Source organism: Anomalospiza imberbis, chromosome 22, assembly GCF_031753505.1.
Source record: "Anomalospiza imberbis isolate Cuckoo-Finch-1a 21T00152 chromosome 22, ASM3175350v1, whole genome shotgun sequence".
Lineage (NCBI taxonomy): Eukaryota > Metazoa > Chordata > Aves > Passeriformes > Viduidae > Anomalospiza > Anomalospiza imberbis.
In genome coordinates, this window is record NC_089702.1 from 1,126,855 (window position 1) to 1,148,220 (window position 21,366).

General features: G+C 45.1%; 1 protein-coding gene and 1 long non-coding RNA gene across 11 annotated transcripts in view; both read right to left on the reverse strand.

Annotated features, from left to right (window-relative positions):
- The window catches only part of GPATCH8 (G-patch domain containing 8), a 54,677-nt gene that overhangs the window by 22,450 nt on the left and 10,861 nt on the right, over nucleotides 1–21,366 (reverse strand). For 2 of the 10 annotated variants that reach the window (XM_068212487.1, XM_068212491.1), the window contains exons 1-4: nucleotides 16,424–16,504; nucleotides 15,414–15,448; nucleotides 10,716–10,733; nucleotides 8,568–8,640 (exon numbers count right to left, since the gene is read on the reverse strand). Coding sequence is in view for 2 of the 10 variants with exons in the window: in XM_068212484.1 (XP_068068585.1) it covers nucleotides 8,568–8,640; nucleotides 16,424–16,498 (148 nt within the window). In the remaining 8 variants the exon portion in view is untranslated. Of the gene's footprint in view, nucleotides 1–8,567; nucleotides 8,641–10,715; nucleotides 10,734–12,870; nucleotides 14,372–15,413; nucleotides 15,449–16,423; nucleotides 16,505–21,366 lie in introns of those variants that run through there. The other 8 variants (XM_068212489.1, XM_068212486.1, XM_068212488.1 and 5 more) reach the window with 5 other exon arrangements.
- LOC137486910 (uncharacterized) lies at nucleotides 19,064–19,739 on the reverse strand. The gene is made up of 2 exons (XR_011005813.1): nucleotides 19,579–19,739; nucleotides 19,064–19,455 (listed from the first exon to the last, which is right to left on the reverse strand). It is a non-coding gene; the product is annotated as an uncharacterized lncRNA (long non-coding RNA).

The window sequence follows — 21,366 nt, forward strand, 5'->3', positions numbered from 1 at the left end:
AAACCCTGACAGCCGTCCCTTCCCAGAGCCCTGCAGTGGAGCAGGGAGCACGTGGCCAGGCAGGCTTCTCCAGATTCCTTTCTTTTTAACTGCATAAAGCTATTGGATACGAGCAAATACTTCCCCTCCCCAGTGCTATAGATGAATAAATCTTGGGAAAATTCATCCTAGGGCTTCAGGGCTTTGCTATCAGTCACAGGTCATGCTGCATATGGAGGACTGGGGGTTCGGGGCCATGCTCTGGCTCTGGACACGGTGTGGATGCTGCTCTGCCCTCTGGAATGGGAATATCCCAGCTGGAGCTGCCATCTGAGCCTGCCTGGAAATGCCAGCATTGTCAACACTAGCCCATATTTTATCCTTTTTTTAACAAGTCAAAACAGAAAACAGTTTTCATCAGATTTGTAGATTAAGAGGAACTCCTCCCTCCAAAAACAGCATCATGGCAATAGAATCTCAGAATGGCCTGGGTTGGGAGGGAACTTAAAAACCAGTTCCTTCATGGAACAGGGACGCCTTCCACTAACCCAGGTTGCTCCAAGCCCCATCCAGCCTGGCCTGGGACACTTCCAGGGATGCAGGGGCTGCCACAGCTGCTCTGAGTACCCTGTGCCAGGGCCCCATCACACTCACAGGGAAGAGTTTCCTCCCAATACCTAATGTAAATTGAACCTTTACTTAATTTATAGCATCTACTTCTTGTCCTATCCCAACAGGTAAATTTCTCCATTAAAGGGGCATTCAGATATAACAGGATGAAAAAAAGTACCCCAAAAACTCTATGCTAACATAATTCAATCAAATCTCTTCCAGTGTGTCCCTTATGCACAGTGTGTAAGCACCACAGATGTAACACAAGAACTGTAATCCTGCTTGTTTTGTTGACATCTTCATAGAAATTCCCCCCAGATACAAGCTTTGAAGGATCCCATCCTAGAGGACTGATTTGATATCACACTTATCACTGGAGGATAATTTCATAAACTCAGCATCTCCAGAGGACACAGACAACAGCATCTGATCTTGTCGGACATGGAGGATTTCTCCTTATTTGTTATCTTTATGCTGCAACTGAAACCCACAGTAAGACACAACCTTCCAGGGGCTTTCAGCTGCTCCTGGAAAGGGACTCTCTCTTAGCTGCGTGCAGGGCAGGTTCATGACCACAGCACAGGGTTGCTCGGGTGGATAAGGGTCGGTTTGTTCAGTCAGTACAAACCCCACTGCAGGCTCTGGAAGGGAAACAGGTGCCTGAAGTCAGCAACCAACACCTGCAGGAATGGATCCCCAGGGACAGGGCTCACCTTCAGCTGCACTGTCTGGGAAGAGAGAAATCGGGAGGAGTCCCTGTGCTCATGAATGAGCTGCATTTTAAAGATGAGGATTTTGCAACACTCAACACTGCTGGGACTGTTTCAATATAGCACAGGGGGGCTGGGCTCTGCTTCAGGGAACAAGTGACAGGACAAGAGGGAACAGCCTCAAATTGCGCCAGGGAAGGTTTAGGTTGGACACTGGGGAAATTTCTTCATGGGAGGGGTTGTCCAGCCTAGGCAGAACTTGCCCAGGGCAGTGGTGGAGTCCCCATCCCTGGAGGGATTTAAAAACTGTGTAGATATGGTGCCTGGGGACAGGGGTTAGTGGTTAGGCAGCACAGGGCTCCCTAAGAGTCTATGAGAATCCAAGAGCTGTCCTGTTGAAAATTCAGACTCCTCATTCAGTACATCAAAAGGGGAGAGGGGAGAAAATCCACTCATTTTCACCGATGCACAAGCCTGGGGTACTCCTCACTGGCTAAAAATTATACCACGTTATCAAACTCATCCCAACTGCTGCAAGAAGCAAATGAACAAACAAGGGCAAGCTTTAATCCCAGTCCCCTTTGGGAATTAGATTTGTGAGCTCATCCTGTTTATGTCAGATTTCTGGAAGGGGTCAAAACAATCAAGAGATTCAAACAAAGGTCCATCATCCTTGGTAGCAAACAAAGTTCTAGAGAGGAGAAAGTGTTTTCCAAGAACACAGAAACTGCCCTGTGAATTTAATCCTTACTAAGCAGGGGAGAAATGACAGAGCAAGTCAAGTTGTAAACATCCCAATCACATGGAAAACTTCCAGTGAGAGCTCAAAACTTCACAGACACACAAACCAAGGGTGTCACTTGCAGAAAACCAAGCTGAGGTTTGACACTGAGGCACCAAGCAGAGCTCCTTGAACTTTTGCAGGGGAAGAAACGTAGTGGAGTCTGGGTCAGAAAACATCCCTACTCCAAATGCTGGGCAACGGATTAAAGAGCAACAAAGAAGGTGTTGGAGCAAAAACACAATTCCTGCTTGTTTCAGGATAGGAATTTAAGGTAAAAGTTGCTGTCTGTGTTCATCTTGGTAAGTGGACAGGGCTGAAGGGTCTGCTCTGATTCAGGGCTGCACTGAGGAGTGAGGCAGGCTGTGCATGGGCACGGCCTCTCCCTTCCCCACACTCTCCCAATTTAATAAAACTACTCTTCCATTGCACCAGCACAAAGGGCCAGAAGGCCTCGTGCCAAACCAGGCGAAGGCCGTCTGTCACAACAAACACGTGGCACTGAAAGCACAGTAATTTCAGATTTCACTGGCTACACCCACTCAAGCAACACAAACTCACCACCTGTAATCAAGGGAAAGATCTTGCACCTCCAAAAGCAAACAAGGGGGCAACTGCTTCCCCCAAATGACACTGAGGCACTGAGCAAACTTCCTTTTTGGTCTGCGGTCTGCTGGGTTTTAACACAGCAGTGAAGATGGGCATGATGACAGCAGCCACAGCAGGCCAGGTTTCTCAAGCTAAGTTCAGATGAAAACATTACTCTTAAAACCACTGACGTGATTTGTGTTGCAAACAAATGCATGGAAATGCTCCTCCATGCCAGGATTGCGGTTCCTGTGAGGACATGTGAAGATACAAGAAGATAAGAGAGTGATCACAGCTATTTCTTGGTTAAGACTGCCAAACCAACCCATACGTAATGAATAAAGGCACTGTTAAGCATTTTTATCTGCCTCTCCTATGTTTTCCTGTATTTATTACAAAGCTCCAAAACCCAGAAAGAAATCTGACACCCCCAGTCACTCAGATGCTCACTGTTCCACGTTCACAGGCCTGACACACATCCACCGTCTGCCTCCACGAGATCAGAGGAGCCAACAAATGGAAAACACATTAATATCTGAGCTGAAGCCATTTGGTGAGCAGGTGACAGCACCAGGATTCGAGACCTTGGAATTCAAACCGTGAGCTCATTTCTCCAAGCTGCAGCTGCCAAGTGATCACATTTGTGACTGATCTCAGTTGCTTAAGCGGTCAAAGCTCTGTTTATTGCTCCCCACAGCCCGAGGAACATTCAGCAAAGGCCGTGCCTGCAGCCACCTGGCAATGCCTGGAAACGGGGACTCAGATCCGGCTCCATCCCACAGCTGGGGATCACCACAGGGGCTGCCAGGAGAGGACATTTCCTGCCTGAGCAGAGGGATCTCGGCTTCACCTGCAGCTCTGAGCAGCTTCCAGCACTTGTCAGACTTCTGCTCTTCTACCCTGCTCAGCCCTTGGACCAAGAGGGAATGTTTTCCCTTTTCTGAACAGATTTGGAGAGGAATGTGCCAAAGAAGAATTGCACCATAGTGATGCTGAGGGGGGAAGTGCTGATTATATTTATCCTCACAGAATTTGCAAGTCAGAGCACAAATCCACTTGTGCTTTTTCTTTTAATTGAAAACCATGCAACAAAAATACAGCTTGATGGAGGAACTGGATTTTAGCATTTGCTATCAAATTGACTATACCTGACTTTGCTACCTAGCTGGTTGTACTCATGAAAAAATAAAATAAACCCAAAGCACTTTCTATTAACTGCTGCTCCCTGTATCACCAGGATGATTTACACAATCAGTGTGGGGCACGCCTTGGTCAACAGGAACAGCACTGCCCTGACAGTCTGTGCAGGTTTATTACTTTCAGCCTGAGTGGAAGGGAACAAGGATGCAGGAAGGGCTCCCAGCCCTGCATGGCACTGCCAAGAGCTCCTGAGACACAGGCACGGCCCTGCCCTCTCCTCCCAGTGTTACATCAGCAGAGCTGCTCCCCAGGGAGATGGAAGCAGCTCTTCCAGAACAGTTACACTGAAACGATGCCAAAACTTGGCTAAAAACATAAGCAAACATGAAGTTATTACTAAACAGGCAGAGGAAGCAGGGGACAGAAGGTATTTCTTCAGGATGAAAGGCTACAGGGAAGGTTCCTGCCACTGCAAGGACCTGCCCCAAAAGGGACATCCCTGCCCTAAACAGAACCACCTGCTGCTTCTGTTTCCTGAGTACTGGAGATAATCTAAGTCCCAGCACAGACCATCAGCCACCCACCTTGAAAGTCCTTTTGGTTTCACTCTGAGCATTTTCATGACAATAATCAAGCACTGAATGAGCTGCCTCAGCCCTTGAGGTGCAAACACAGGAATTCCAGAGCTACACTGAGCCTCCAGGTTACCTGACCTGTTTGATTCACAGCTGAGACACTGAGGAGCAGCTCTGCCATGACAAATCATGTATTTCTGTTGCCATAGCAAAGTACTACGTTGGGATTCACCTCTCAGAGATACCACAAAAGATCAGGATAATCTTGGTCTTGGGAATACTGTGGGAATGTGCAGTAAATCAATGCCTTAAAACGTGTCAAATTAATCATACAGGACACAGTTTTTGGTGTAGGGGAACTTGTAACTGCTTCTGTACAGGTGGTGGGGCTGTTTTTAAAGGGTCAAAGCTGCAATCAGGCAAGAATGTTTACAATAGAGAACTTCAGAGAGGCAAATCTGTGCTGAATACAGTTGTTACCCAGGCTGGCTAAGGATGAGTTGGACCTGTCCACCAGAGAGATGGTCAATCCTTCCTCAAAGTCCCCTCCATATGGCCAATAAACATCAAACCTTCCTCCTGCCCTCTCCAAACCCTCCCTGCAGAGCTGCCCCCCCTCCCCAGGCCCTGCTATGACCCAGGAAGGAGCAGGACAGCCTACTCAGTTTCCCCCGTCCTAATTAACTGAGATTAAACTACTGGTTTCAGTCTTGCAGACATACCTCTAGAGTACTATTACTTCATATTAAACACACAAGTCCAGAAGAAAAAAAATCCAGAAGTTTTCAGCACAATTATTTTTTTCAAACAAGACTTGTCAAAAAAATTGACAGGGAAAAGGCAAAGAGCTTATAAAAATATTTTCAAGTGGACGATTCAAATTATCCCACTTCTGCACGTCAGTCTCCTGGCTTTTCATAATACTACTTAAACTTAATGGGAAATACTCATTCCAAGAGAAATCATTAGAGTGTGGTTGAATTCAGATTTCCCTCAGCCCTCTCATTCCCCTCCTGACTTATATAACTCCTAATTTATTCACAATCCTTGGGCTCATGTAGCACAGGACTTCACACGAAGGTCAGGCAATGCTTTTAACTGATCTTTTGCTAGTTTCATTTCTTCAGGAGACCACAAAATTCTGGATTAGCAACTACAGGCATCCCTCCAAAGATAAAACAGGCAACAATCACCATTTTCTCACTTGTCAGAGCACAACCAGCACATATCTCTATGGAAAAGTGGCTCCCTAAGCCGTATTTTCCAAATTAAAAAAGATCCCTGTCAACTGGCAATCCTCTCTCCTGCTTATTCATATTCACTGGCTGTTATCAAGCTGAAGCACCATTTCCAAATATAACACAAGTTATTTGTGGGAAAAAATGATGAAAAACACCAGGAAAAGATGAGCTGAAGGATGACTCTGCTGAATTCCTTACGAGTATCTCTGAAGCAGGACTCCAGCACTGGCATGGTCAGAGTTGACAGCACTGTCCCTGCCTGATGCTCCACTCAGCACACAGCCCAAACTCAGTGAAAGATGCAGGTGTTTCAGCCAGAACACAGCTGGTGACAGCCACCTCACTCAGGGCATGGGCCCTGTACTTCTCTGCCCAAGGGCTCAACTTTTCTCAGTAACAAGACTCACACCACAAGGCAGCTGTCCCAAGGGGTACAAAATGCCTCCACCTCTGGAATTTTCCTGAGAATGAGCCACAGTGTACCACACCAGCAAAATTTTACCACCAGCAATTGGCAAGTGTAGGTTTTAGGCTGCTGTAGGTACCACCCAGAGACAGCTCAGCACTCTCACCACTGGACTGCATCCCTCAGTAGGCGGTCAGGATGAAGGAACCATCTCAGGGTAAAGTCCTGTGGTGGGAGGTTCTTCTGAACAACACCACAAGACTATAAGAAAGAAACATTTCTGCTTGGCAGATGTAACACAGCATCACTTTGAGATTCAACAGAACTAAAGAGGGAGCCCCAGCTCAGAAGAAGATCTAGAATTAAAAACAACATCACAAAACTCAGCACACTGAACTCATCCACTTCCTTTTAAGTTGAAGTGCACAGAAAGTAGCTGAATGCGGTATCAATTCCATACATGCAACCCAAAATCTTTGAGAGTTTGATGTAAGTACCTTCTGCAGGAGGTCAGACACCACATGCACAGCTCAAGGCTGCTTGAAGGGGTTCTGTTTCTGCTGCACCTCCTCACCACAGGCTGTGTAAGATTTTAGCTCAAGCAGTGTCAAGTAAGAAAAGTTTAACAGGAACACACCTATATCTCTTTAGAAACCTCTCCTGGTCTTTCCTGAACAAGGGAGTGTGGAAGATGGAAGAACTTCTGCTCCTCCCTTCTCACTGCACATCAAATCACTCTTCAAACTCTTAGAATAAGATTAAACTGGATGCAAATGTTTCCTTCCTGACATTTTATATTTGGATTTTTGGGCCAATCTAAGATTCATGAAGAAAGGTCACTGGATAATGAATTAAACACTCCCAACACAATCATCACCAATGCCACAGGCATAGGCTCTGGCTGCTGAGAACTCAGAGGAGAAAAGCTGGAACAGCAGCAGCAGCCTCCCTTCCACATCCTCTACCTGCCCAGACCTGTGGAGAGGTTGGCTAGCAGGTGAACAGGGCACTACTCCCTTCCAGAAGGGCTGAAATTCCTGCACAGGCTCCAAAGCCTACATCAGGAAGGTTTCAGCACTGAACTGGGTTAAACTGGTGGGTTATTTTCACTCCTGTGACCATGCAGGAGGCACAGTAAAGCCCTCAGAGCCCACATCCACAATTTGCCTGTAGCTTCCACATGGTCCCGATCAGCAGAGCTCCAATGATATGTGAGACATCCAGAACAGCTCCAGCACAGAGAGAGGCACAGGGGGAACATCTAAATCTGGACAAGATTCCAAGTGCAAATTCCTGCTCGGCCCATGGAACACAGTGACACCACCACCCCCACCCCGACTCCAGACCTAGTCCCATAATCCATGCTCACTCCATCACATCTGAGCTTGCAGCACCCCAGGCTCTTGGGCTGTGCTTTGGGATCCACCTGGGGCTGGGACAAGGCTTTTCCTTTTTTCAAGTCTCTGTGTTTCCACACGGTGACACACAGAGCAGTACAGGGCACCCAAAAGAGACACCATGCCAAGTTCCACCCTGTGATGCACATCCCACATCCCAAAGGAAAGGTCCAGAGGTCACAGCTGCAACCCCACCTGAGGTCTGGCCCCAGAAGAGACATGAGAGAACTGGAGAGTGCCATGCATCAACCAGAGAACTCCACTGAAACCACATTAGAGGAAGCCAGAAGCATTAACCTGCAAGGCAGTCCTGCCTGAGAGGTTAGGCTTAGTCCAGGGATTAAAAAGCATTCCCAAAGTTTGGAGAACTCGTTACCTCTGCACAGTCCTCCACAGCACAGACACCCTCATCTCTAACGGGCTCACTCATGGAACATGGATTACAAGCTCCCAGGTCTTCAGACTACGGGCACGTGAACACGAGTGAGTTACTGAGGGGCTCAGGGCACACCTGAGCTTCAAATGCTTCCACAGGTTTCTACAGAAATGGGGTTTAGTGTCACAGGAGGAATTCAGGCTCAAGACAGCAAGGTCTGGTGTGTGCTGGGCCAACCAGCACTTTGGTGGCCCAGTGAGACTTGCTAATCCCTGACAAACTGCTGGGAACAGGAATAAATCCAACCTGTGACAGTTCTGTGGAGAAACCAGGAGTGAGCCTCTCCCATCCAGAGAGCCTCTGCCACCACTTTCCATCTTCAGTGGGCCCTTTCCTGGCCTTCTAATGGCTTCTGACCCCGGTGAGCACTGACAGATCATGGGAACTACCTCAAATCTTCAATTCTTTTAACACCAAAACACCAGCACAGTTGGAAGCTGCACCACTCCCTGTCAGTGTGGAAAGTGAATCTTTCCTCCACGCTGACTCTCACACACCCACCACACACACAGCTCTAACCTGTACCAACAGGTGAGGCAGCAGCTTCCACTTGCAAACTGCCAAATACGAAACTCAACAGTGCATTTGTATGGACATATTAATAATGGAAAGAAAATCTAATCTAGGAACAAAAAGCAGAAATAATTTTGTTAAAGACCAAGGCTGGAGTTGAAGGTTTCAAACACAAGGGACTGGACTTACCCTGCAGTGACTTTCCCAATCCCTGGCCCAGCTTCCACCCATGTTTCTGGAGTAAGCGATGTCCAATATTATCCTGACAGACAGAACAGAGAAAACAAACCAAAAATATTCCAATAATATATTCTTCCCTTCCCGCTGACATTTAAACATGTGATGAGCAAAAGATTTTTCTACATATATATGCATGCAAAAAAATGCTACTGAAAAGGCAATATATGCCCAATAAAGGGAAAGACAAATGTCAAAAATTGCTGGCTAGAATTTTTCCAGGGGAATGGGTATTGGGGACGGTCACTTTCTGATGGTGTGCTGGGCAACTTTTGTGCATCACTTTTAAAAGAAATAAAAAAAAATAATAAAAATAAAAAGCAATGTGGAAGAAAATAAAGTGTACCAATAAAAATTGACAGTAAAAAGCATAAAATCAAGCTATTTATACAATCATATCCATCACCTAGACAGCACCACTTAAGATTTTTTTTGTAATGAAAATCTACAATGTGTTTAGTCATTTTGTTTGTGTGTCAGGCTTTTATAATGCTGAGTAAGTTGTAAGTGCAAGACTGCCCCACCACTAGAAACCAAAACACAATCAGAGCAAAATCCAGGCTAGACTTGATTGGGTTTTTTTTATATATGTATATATATATAAACTAGCATGCAGCCAATATTAAACTGAAAAAACAGTGAGGTTAGTAAAACAAAAAAAAAAATCAATTAAATAAAATGAGCTCAAGCACAGACTGGGTGATGCATTTCACATGTAAACTAACAAAAATACTAAGATGTTAGAATGAAACAGGCCTAGCAATAAGTTAACAGCAAGGAACCATTAGTGCATGTAGGGGAAACAATAAGCATAATGTCTCATCTTCCTAAAAAAAAGCTATTTTGGAAAAACTGGAAAAGTACTGATGCAGCAATTAAGTGTCAGCTTTTGGCAATGGGGCTGAGCAGGGCTCAGTGTGGAAATTGTTGTGTTTTATGCAAAGTTTCTGCCCCTGACAAAGAGCAGAGCACTCACAGCACCCTCGAACCATCTCATCTCATCTCAGTGACCAGTTTACCCAGCTACAAGCAGTGACCAGCTCCTCAGAGAAGGACTCTGGCTGGGACCATGTTCACCTTCCAATTGCAAAAAAACAAAAATAAAAATCAGATATGAACTTGTTGATTATTAATTATCATCAGGCAAACCACAACCCAAGGTATCACCGAAACATCCTGAATGATAATAGGATGGGACTCCAGAACACTGAATTGTACAAGGAATCCTAAAAAATAATTATATCTATATGCTGCAGGTTTTAATTAAGTAACAGTCATCAACAGAAACCAGTGTAGGTTTTGTCACTCCACAGCAAAGAAAATGACCACAGGGTTTGCACAACTTTGGTGAATCAGCTTGAAAGGCACAACCTTCCCAAAGATATTGGCTGCATGGATACATTTTTCCTCAAAAGGATGCTATCAAGTACAAATTTTGGATTTTTTTTTCTGATATCCGAGTAAAGTCAGACATTTTGTATTCCTGTATTTGCCAAGGAATAATATTCATTTTTTCCCACACTACCAGCTCTGCCCCAGGAAATGATTAGGGCTACATGGAAAAAAAAATTAAACTAGGAGACATAAGGAAACTTGTGGGGATAAAAGGTTAGATTAAAAAAAACAAAACAAAACAAAAAACAAAAAAAAAAAAAAAACACCAAAGAAAAACAAACAAGGACAGATCCCCAGCACAGGCACCATGGAGAAGGCTGTCTGTTGGGAAGACAGGAACACTTACCTGCAGGCACACCTGGGCAGGCCAGTCCCAACGGCCACAGAGTGCCCTGTCCTGGCACAGAGGGGCTGCAGCTTGGGGTATGTTTGGGATAAGGCACTAATTGCCCTACCCTGAAAAAGGGTCATTGAATCTAAAAGTCGGTGCTGACAAAAATGGCTGCGTTTTCCAAAAGGAAAAAAAAAAAAGAAAAAAGAAAAAAAAATAATTCAAAGGACAAGGAGTACTTCGCAGTCTTGGCCAAGGGGAGATGAGACATTGTGCTGACTGTGTGTGTTATGAATGCACTAAAATAAAGACAGATGAAGCAGAACGCTATTCCAAAAGCAGTGCAAGTGGAGTGAAAGCATTTCCATACGAACCTGGCTTTAAAAACTGGGCTGTCAAAAGAACAGTTAAATGTAACACAAAGTAAGAAACTGTCCAATCACTAATGGTAGTTTTTTTCTTTTGCTTTGTTTTCAATTCACTGCTTGCAAGTAATGTATTTATTAAAGAAGAGTGAAAGCATAAAATAAATTCAACAAGTCAAGACCAGCTGGGAGATTCAAGAGCGGTGTGTTGTGACTGACAGTGAAGGGGGAAACAAATGTTAAAGGGAAAAAGAAAAATTTAGAAAGGTTATACACATTAGCACCACTTTTACAGACCCACTCAAGAGGATGGTCCCGAGTTGTTTGACATAAATTGGAATTATGTCTGAACACTGCCCTGTCTCAGTTCCCAGGAAGGGGTTGTTTCCCCCCACCAAACTTTTTTCATTTGTTTGTTTATGCAGTGGAACTTCTCCCTAATTTTAGATCCTACTCAATTGAAATGGAGCATCTTCTGTTGCACTGAGTAAGGAGAACAACTCTAATAATTTAAAATTAACATCTGAGTTGGGACCTGGCCATCACTTTGCTCCTTTCTGGCCATGTTCAGCTCCTCCCTCCTTTTCCAATGGCTAACCCAGACCTCTGATGGAGGCAGAACTGCTCTTCAGTGCAAATCCTGCCCTAAAAATTAAATAATGGAAGGCCAGGCTTGCTGGATCCCATGTGAGAGCCTGTCTGCTCTCTAGGGAGTATCTAGGGATATTGGGACCAAAATGTGACATGGGACAACGAATGTTGCAACAGCTGACAGCTCTTTTTCAAAGTGCAGTTTTAAGTGGAAGTTCTGTAAAGTACAGCTACTTTCCCATAGAAGAGATGGGGCTTTTCACAGAAAGCTTCCTGCCCATTTTAAGAGCTGTCATTCCTTTTGGACAGACTATCCTCACACTGCAGCAGTTTTCCTGCAGAAGAGCTGCAGTGATCCACAGCAACACCACAGCCCTAGGAGGACACCCCTCATTTCTCAGAAGAGGGCTGGCATGAGTCTCCTCACTTTGTTCCTCTGCCTTTTGGGAGCTCCTTGTATTACAGCCACAATAAAAATTATTGAGGCAGCCAAAATAAGTCTCCCAAAAGGTGTATGGGTGAGCAAGGGAGCTCTCCTGGACCATGTAGGCACAGGCTGTGGGATGCTCCATGCAGGGAGAAGGGCTTGGCAGCTCTGGATGGGACAACACCAGCTCTGGAGCTGGGCAGCACTGATGGAGAGCTCTGATTTAATGACAAAGCAGAAACTTCTCCAAAGGTGTAGGAAATGCAAGGCCTTGGGTCCAGACCTTCACAGAGTGGGTAAGCTGCTTTGGAAAAAACTCATCTAAAGTGACTGGGCTCCAGCAGCTCTAACTGGCCTCCCCAGTTCCCCATCCTGTGCCCTGACAAGATGCCCTTGCTTGCTTTCCTTGTGGATCAGTGATCCCTGAGCGAGACATCCCCAGTACAAATTTCTGATAAAGGTTTAGCCAATAGGAAAAAAAATTGCTTACAATTAAAAGATGGGTAGAAGAAGCCCAAGGTTTTGATGATGCCTGTGGGACACAACCCACACCAGCAGTTTTGCCTAGCACAGGTTTTCCACGAGATCCCCAAAATCCCATCGCTCATCCCAGCTCGGGCAGGAACCATTCCTCTCTTGAGTGGATTGTAAGCTGTGCTGACTGTGTATGGAGGAATCTATAAGCAAGGATCGGATGCTACTGGGTGAACCCATGCAAACAAGAGGTTGAAAAGATTCCCAAAACAAAACCTAGAGCTCACTACAGATGACACAATGAAGACCAGAGAGAAAAGCCAAATAGTAATGCTACACCATTCAGCTTCCAGAAGCACATTATTTATAGCGCTGTCCACATATGGCTGCTGCTAAATGTCAAATCAGCAGCCTCATCAAATGACACTTTGGAACTAGTGGAGTCCACAGATCCGTACAGATTTCCAGTGCCACAACCCGGCTCCGGCTCGGCCAGGCTGCGACAGCCCCTGGTGTTCAAGCACCACCGACTGCAGCCTGACACGGGGGCTCAAGGCGCCCCTCATGGCACCGAGCAGCATTAGAGACAGGGGAAAGGACATTTGTTAGTCAGGACAAGGACAAACTAACAAGCTCCAGGATGAGTGGGTGATTCCCAGTCTGGCCTCCAACCTGCAGTGGTGACGGCGTGGGTCCACCCCTGACACTGCCTGCACGGGGCCAGGGCTACTTCTTGGGGGCTCTAAGGGTCTATCGCTGTCTCCTACTCCATCTGCACTGCTGGGATGAGGAAAACCAGGAATTCACAGCAAAGAGACTCAATAAACAGGTAGAGATAAGGAATCAATGTGGAGAAAATCTGGATTCTATTAAAGCTGCAATAATTTGTGACTTCCCGTTCAAATACCTGAACTCAGTGCACTCAAAATGCCCCAAAACATATGCATGCAGCTTCTTGAGTTTAGAAAAAAGGGTGAAGTGCTATGATTTTTCAAGGACACCAGTATTGCACTGACATGAACAGTCAATGTAAGTGCAGCGTATTTCAAAGCACAACAAGAAAAAAATGTTACTTGTAAGGGGAAAAAACAAAAATCAGTATTTGTAGCTCTGAAGAGTCCATTGATATGAAATATTTTCTTCAATTTAGTAATGGAAAACAGCTGGCACTCGTTCAGGCCACGTCCATCCCTAGCTCCTGGCAGCTCTGTTTTCCATAAATGTACTCTGGTTAGAGTTGCATGTTTCAGTGCAGACATCTTTGGCCTAAACGAGCTGCACACAGCAGGATTTCCACAGGAACAACACCACCAGTAGGCTAATTGAGGACATCTTTCAACATTGTAATGATCTGTAGACTCCCAAACCTATTTTTCCAGCCACCTTTGAGTTGCATGCTGTAGCAGTACAGTCAGCACCTCTCAACAGATAATGCTGCAGAGATGGATGTCACATCAGTGGGGACTGCCACAGGGACATGGCACAGGAAACACTCCCCCATCTCCAAACATCTGTAGGCTTTGGAGCACCTTCCTGTCACTAAGATGTGGGAAGCTGCAAGGAACACATTTATGAGAATATACCGAATCCACTCTTCGTTCTGAAGAATGACATTTTAACTGGGAAGCACTTTGATCTGCCACAGTCATAAACACAGGGTGTTCATCACCCAAACTGCTTCCGTACCATGAAACACAAGCTCACTCATGACTCTGAGCAGATTCATTGGAAAAGGCCAGTTGGATTGCTAACAGAGAACTTGTTAAGGATTAAAATCCAATTTGTTAATGTTGAAAATATTTGGATGTGTGGTAGTTCTAAAACATAGCTTTGCCTTTCCTCCTTCCCTCTCAATTTTGGCTCTGGGTGAGCAAACAGCATAAAATAGAATGAAAAAAAAAAGCCAAAAGAGAAGAATGAACACTCCTTTCCTGGTGAAATATCTTGCAGGAGAGGCACCCCACTGAATTCTGCCAAGGAAACTGTCCCTTCTGGTAATGTGTGTAATTTGCCAATTAAAAGAGTACACTGATCAATAATAGTGTGGAAGCAGAATCACAGGTGTCCACAGGTGTCAGGAAACACAACTAAGTAATTCTTGCTACCCAGATGGGGAATTAAGGAATCAACAACATTATTTTTACAAAGACCATGTGAAACCTCAGAAGTGACCAGTTTGTTTCTGACACCACCCTTGTGCAGGCCAAAAACCCCCAGCCTGTGCAGCAGCCACAGCTTTGAAATCCTGGGATGGACACTGGCACAGCTGCCCTGGCAAGTGCTGGAGTCACCATCCTTGGAAAGGTTCACAGGCCATGGAGATGTGGCATTTGGGGACATGGGTTAGGGGTGGCCTTGGCAGTGCTGTGGGATTGGCTGGACTCAATGAGCTTAGAGGGCTTTTCCAACCTCAATGATTCTGTGATTCTCTTATTTCAGACAAAAGAAGAGTGGAACAAACTTGATTTTGAAAAACAATTTGAGGTTTTAACTCTTTCTCATCACAAAACAAGCCATTCTCTTGTCCTCTTCATCCAACTGTTTTCAATTAGGTTGAACTGTACCTACCAAGGAGTTGTAAAGATTAAAAATGTCTTGACATTTGGATGGCGAGAGACAAGAATAAAATATTAAAGCCATAATTTCATTTATTTTCTCTGCTGCAGTTCAGCATTAATCAAACTGCACTAGCATTACTCCTGTGGAGGATCTGCACAGTGAGCCCACGTGGGCCCAGGGTACCTGCTCATGCTTTACACACTTCCATAGGCATCGTTCCCTCTGGAACACCAGAGATGTAATCTGTGATCTCTTCTACTCCTCTCTTTGGGAAAGCACTTTTGGAAATCAGGTAACCAGTCTAGTCTGTAAACAGCATTTGAATTATTTTGAAATGCTAATTTCCAGTGTGGCCCAGAGTAGGCTACCAACACGTATTTCCCATTATATTTCCATCCAGCTTGGCATTTTAATTCAAATCCCCATGTCCCAAGGTAAGACTGAAGTATTCAGGAGAAGAGTGAATACTAATTCCCATCTCTGCAGCATTATCTCATGCGTCATCAATTACTGCCATGCCTAAATCTAGCATCATGCCAGCACATTAAGACAGTAGGTACTATATGCAGTGTTCACTGGACCAGAAGAACAGAAATAAGAAGGGGAAAGGAAACCCTAGAGAAGAAATTAAAAAAGGCAGACCGTGCAATACAAACCAGATCATGGCTGCTTAGCTAATATGGGCCAACTGCTGCGGAAGAAAAACGTCGAACACCCCAAGTTGTGTAAATTTTTGGTAAACATCTAACACGCACACAAACACACACAACACCGACCTACACACCAACAAAAATATATAGTGGGCTTTAGCTAACACTGGTTCTTCTAGGGGCTGACTAACACGGAGAAACTTTAACACAACTGCAATTAATAGGCAAAAAAAACCCACTTGCAAAGTACTTTCTTAACAAAAATCTAGACTTAATCAGAACACCACTAAGTGTCCCTTGATTAATCACTACAAGTTTTCTTGTTTCTGAAGGAAACTGAAAATGAAACTTAGCTAAAGCTAAATGTGGGTCCAGTTTAGGTTGAACAAGCTGCTGTGCCTAAAACCAGCAGAAGGTGCTTTGCAAAGAGAAAAATTTAAAAGCTCCAAAAAGATTCAAGAAATTAAAACTAGGTAAAAGCTATATTTTACCCATCTTACAGCAGGAGTCTTCACAGCTAACTCAAGGTAAAGAAATTTTGGAGAAAGGCTCAGGGCAGCTTCAGCTCCATGGGGAAGGACTGCTGGACTAACACTGATCCCTGTCTCCATACCGCCAGGTGTCATTCTAACACTTTAAACACACCGGTACTTTTCCAAAAATATAAGCTAAAAAGCATCAAAATGTACTTCACTATACTATTCCATCAGGTTCACATTTAAATTAAACTGATTCTTCAAAGAAAAGTACAAAACCTTAAAATAAATATCTATGAATGAATGTATTATTTGAAGTAATTCCTTAAATATCATGTCGAACTCAAATTTCAGGTTTTAGTTTTAGGACTACTTTGAGATTAAATCCCAGGCCCACTTAAGGTCAGCATGCAGTTTACCACAATTACCCCTCACTGCCAACAAGGTGCCCACTGCTTCAGATTTGACTGCATTCACATCAAGGACCATCCAACATGGCCTAATTCCAGGGGGAACGATGCTGATCGGGGGGGGCCTTACCGATTCGATGGGCTTGTCTAGAGACGCCTGCTCTATCTCCAGGTGCCCCTCTTCATACTGATCAAAGTGATTGCCCTGCAAGAGAAAACCAGAGTCAGCTCCACAGCACAGCACTCACTTTCAACAGTTCAGTGTCCAGACAGGTTTGGTTAAAGTGTTACATTTCATGTAATTTTGCAAATGAAACAAATGAACAAATGAAATAAACAAATGAACTTATTTAATACAGGCTCAATTCAGTGTATCAGCTATAAGGACAAAAAAAAAAAACCCTAAAAACTAAGTAAATTTGGTGACAATCATGAACTATTAAAGTTGGCAAAATACCAAACATTTACAATGACAATACTTCAGGATTTTTTTCCTTAGAAAGCCTATGAAAACACTATGCACAATCACCAGTGCCAGCATGGAAACCACATGTGACAAGGAACAGCAAGAATGGATGTCCCCATCACTAGAAGGTTTTCCCTGCACCAGGAATTTGCTTGAGGGATACATGTTATTTCATACATCTTAAGCCAACAAAACCCCACAGTGGTACCAAAGGAAACCTGTCCCTGTGCCCACAGTGCTGGTTCATGGTGTGGAACAGCCCTTCCTACAAATCTGAACAGTGATCCCCCAACACACCACAGTCTTATTCCTGACCTGAAGCAGCCCCCCTGCCAGCTGACCCCCATCCCCCTCGGAAAAATTGCATCTTCCCACGTTTTGGGGTGAATACTGAGCATGTAGGCTCCGGAGCTAGGGCAGCAATGGCAATCTTTGATCTCCAGAACAAATGCTGGTGCTGGAACACAACAGTGAAGAGCCATTTCAAGAAAAGCAAACACCACCACTGCAGCTCTGCCATAATTTGACGTTTCTGAAACTTCAAATTCCTGAGATTTCAAACATGGTGAACCATTTTTGGCTGTTCAGTAGGTCCAGGATGCAACACATCCACCATCATTGGCACAGACCTGGAAAGGAAACAGCTGGACTTTCCAGCTGCAAACCTGGAAGCAAAAGAAGTGAGATTCCAGCAGCTGGGATGAGACCAAAAGCCACTGAAGGGAGTGGTTTCAGTGGGCTCTCCTACATTCCCAGGCCCCGCTCAGTCTCACAGGAACTCCAGGAGGTGCCAAGCCTTGGCTGCCACCCCCCACTCCCCCCTCAGGCTCTGCAGTACCACTGGAACCTCTGGCTGCTCTGTGCACACCAAACCCCTGGCAGGTTCTATTTGCATCTCAGCTCCACAATCCCTTGGAGCAGGAAGATGCAGCACTGCTGCCAAGAGAAACATGTTGTCACCCTCCTCCTTCCATCCATACCAACTTTTTCTCCTGCAAGAATTTTAATGGAAGCCAGCACGCGAAAGAGCAAACGGCAGCTGTAACATACTGATGGCTGGAATACTACAAGCCAGGCACCAGCCTCCAAAAATCCTCTGGAAAGAGTGTTCCTATGCAGCAATGCAAATCTGCAAGGGAACATCTTGACTAAAACCTGGTGCCAAGAGAAGGTGCTTTGATGCTTGTGCCCCAACTTCCAGCCCATCCATCATCTGCAGGCCCTGGTGGTAAATTCACCCTGGCCATGCTCTGCTCCCGGGCATCATCTTTCCCATGGCCTCTCCAGAGCAAATCTGGAGTTTAATCTGCAGGCAGCAATCCACTCCCACTCTTTTTTTTTTTTTCTTGGACAGCCTTCAAGGAGCAAGCTGAAGGCAAACTTACTATGCACAAGCAGTCACTGAGCTGCTTTGGAAGGCTAACAACACTCAGAGACAGCGTGGTGTGGATGCACAGACTTTGTGGGTGGGGAGTCCAGCAGCCCACACCAAAAACCTGCCTCAGTGGTTGGGGGACACCACAGCCTCGCAAAATATAGTGCACAAAAGAACCAGAACAGTCAGGAGTGTACATGCTGCCAACACTGGCAAAAACACATTGCTAAACTTCATCTATTAAAGCATTAAACTCACGTAACGTTCACTTAACCAACAGCTGAAACCCTCTCAGCACGAACCCAGACAAGTCCCTGCGCCTCCTTTCACCTGCTGCCTGCAGGTAGCTCAGCACACAGCACTAAATGATCTGGAATAGCTAAATATTCCTGCCGACTCCCCAGCTCCTCTGGTGGGCTGCCAGCCAAGGCACTGAAAGCTGTTTTTACCGAGGCAAGGGTCAATCCCAGTTCGAGGGCAGCACGCCTTGCTGCTCTGAGGCTTCACAAGTCACTTCTTCGGTGCTTAAAACAACATCTCCTCCCTGAAACTATGCAAAAGGCTGAGCACTCCCTGGGCCACGGCCGGAGAATCAGACAGCAAACAAAGCCTGTACCTCTAAGTTCTGGTGATCCCACCACTACCCACTCCATGTATTTTGGGGGTTATTTTTTATATTCATATTCTTTGGGGTTTATAATGTACTTGATCTCTACTTGTTCCTGGTCCAAACAGCTGCAATACTAAGACTGGAGCTTTCCAGAGAGGCAGGTGCTGCCTGTCTGTGAGTCCTGGGCATAAAAAAGCCATGAAGCACAGGGAACAGGCCCCATGGGAATGCTGCCAGCCTGCTCCCAGGTCAGGAGGGTGTTCCAGACTTGGAAATTCAAGGCTTCAAAATAACAAAGTGCCCAAACAGAGCTGAAATTAATACTCACCACAGAGACTGTTCTTTATTTATCAATATTTAGAATAAATGATAAAGAGAAAATTCCCTTCCATCATAAAGCAGTTCATCCTGGAAAAAGGCAAGCAGACAATCCAATGGTTATTGTGAGGTTGGATTTATGGGGGTTCAGGCCAGTGATGTTTAATCAGGTAAGAGAAAAATGGTTCCATGGCTATGGCCACAACAATGCTGCTCGCCTTCATGGGGATGCCAGGCCTTTTGGAGTTGGAGGCAGCACAGTCTGTCCCTTTGCTTCTTCATCCCTGGAACTGGCTAAGGAACAAACGGGGGAATTCCATCTGTTTCCCTCTTTTCCAATCCTACAACCTGGTGCATCGAATGGATCCATAAAACATTTCTGTTTTGCTGTACCTTAAGACAATGAATCAGAAGAACACAAAATACTTTAACACTTAAATCCAACAATTAATTAAACCCTAAATGCTGGATCTGTTGAGAATACATTTCTGACAAACACAAACCCCAAGCACTGACCACATTTCAGTATGATTTTGAAGTGTGTCTTCTGCAGACTTGAGAGATGTTTCCCACTTCAGAGGAAACCTTTATGTGAAAAGGATTCAACACCATGGATACTAGGACGCGAAATAACAGCTGCATTAAACCCAGCACTACTCAATCTATTCCCAAACCTTCTTCCTGTATGACTGTTACAGAGATGCAGTAAATTCCGAGCTCTGGGAGCTAATGGCAAAGCTTCCATGTGCTCCTGTGGACAAGGATTTTGGGGGTGACTGCAGCACCCTCCTCCCACTCACCCTCTGCCCCTCCATTTCACAGCTGCTTGTATCAGGGTCTCTCACTTCTGCTTTGTGAAACAAGATGTGTGGCACTGTCCCTTTCTCACAGACACTTCTCCATCCACGCTGGAACAGCAGAGCAAGTAAGATGAGAGGCTTCCACTTAAGCACCATTTATTGCTCTCACTTTGTGCTACATCCAGTGCTCCAACACTGGTACTTCCCTATAACCACACTGAAATTCAGTATATTTTCCTATTTCATGAGAAGCAAGGACAAGCCTCCAGCATGCAAACACTCCTCATTACACACCACACACACTGCTTGGCTTCCTTGTGCATTCTTCTCCAGGAGCCAACATGTTTGTGCCCTGTAATTTTTGTGTAATATCATCTGAACTTTGGCTCTCTACGCACTCTGGTTACTCACAGTCACATGTTCTCTCCTCCACTTTCCCATTGTTTGATCTTTGCTGGAAGCTCTTGGCCAAACCTCCTTAGAGCCCTCACACACTCAATATAGCATTTGAAACATCAACCAACAAAAGCTGCCTCCATGCAGGATTTCAACTCTTGTTCTCCCTTTTTGGGACTGTAAATACTTTGGAGCCCTGGCTCAACAAATGTCATTTTGCCCCAGATCATACCCAGTGGATTTACTGCATTTCCTGGGACAATTCAAGTTAATAGTTATGGGGAAGAGCATTGCTGTTTCTTTCCTACTTACAAGGTCCCAAACATCGTGGCAGTGAAACTAAACCAAATCAGCACCACAAAAAAAAAAAAAAAAAAATCTAAGAAACTTAATTACACTTTCATCCCAAAATCCTTAGTGGCAAGAACTGTTGCTAATAAATCACTCAATGAAAGTGAAATGAATTGTTGATTAAAGCCCATTTATCACAGTTTAGCACCACAGAATTCACTCCCTCCTCAATATGAAGCACCTCTTCAGGAAGGTAGGTTACCACAAAGCCACACAGAAATCACTGAGAAAATCACTTTAAAATCTTCACAATGACAAGCAGAAGAAAATAGACTCCTCCCCTCTCACACCTCAGGGGTATATCCAAAACCAGAGCTGGGTCATGAGCACTGCCTGCATTTCTAAGTCACCTAAAGCACCACCAACACAATGACAAAATAAAGATGAGTCACTTTAACTGCTTTAGGCCCATTAGGCCTCCCTGGATATTAATTACTGGACTGCTCTGTGCAATCTATCCGAGCACAAAGCGTATTAAGATGTCAGCATGCAGAACGCATTCCATATAGTGCCCATTCCTCACGGGAATGAGCGGTTTCTTTGATGAACAGCCCTAAGTTATCCATGTATTATTCCCAAAGAAAATGTGGCAGTCCCCAGCCCAGCAGCCGGGCCGGAGCTGGGGACACGGAGCTCCCATGGGGTCGGGAGCAGGACAGTGGATGTGGGAGCATGGGGGATACATTCAGGACACCTCCACTCAGCTGTCCTCGGGCTCCAGCAAAGCCCCGTCACACCAGCCTGGTGTTATTAACAG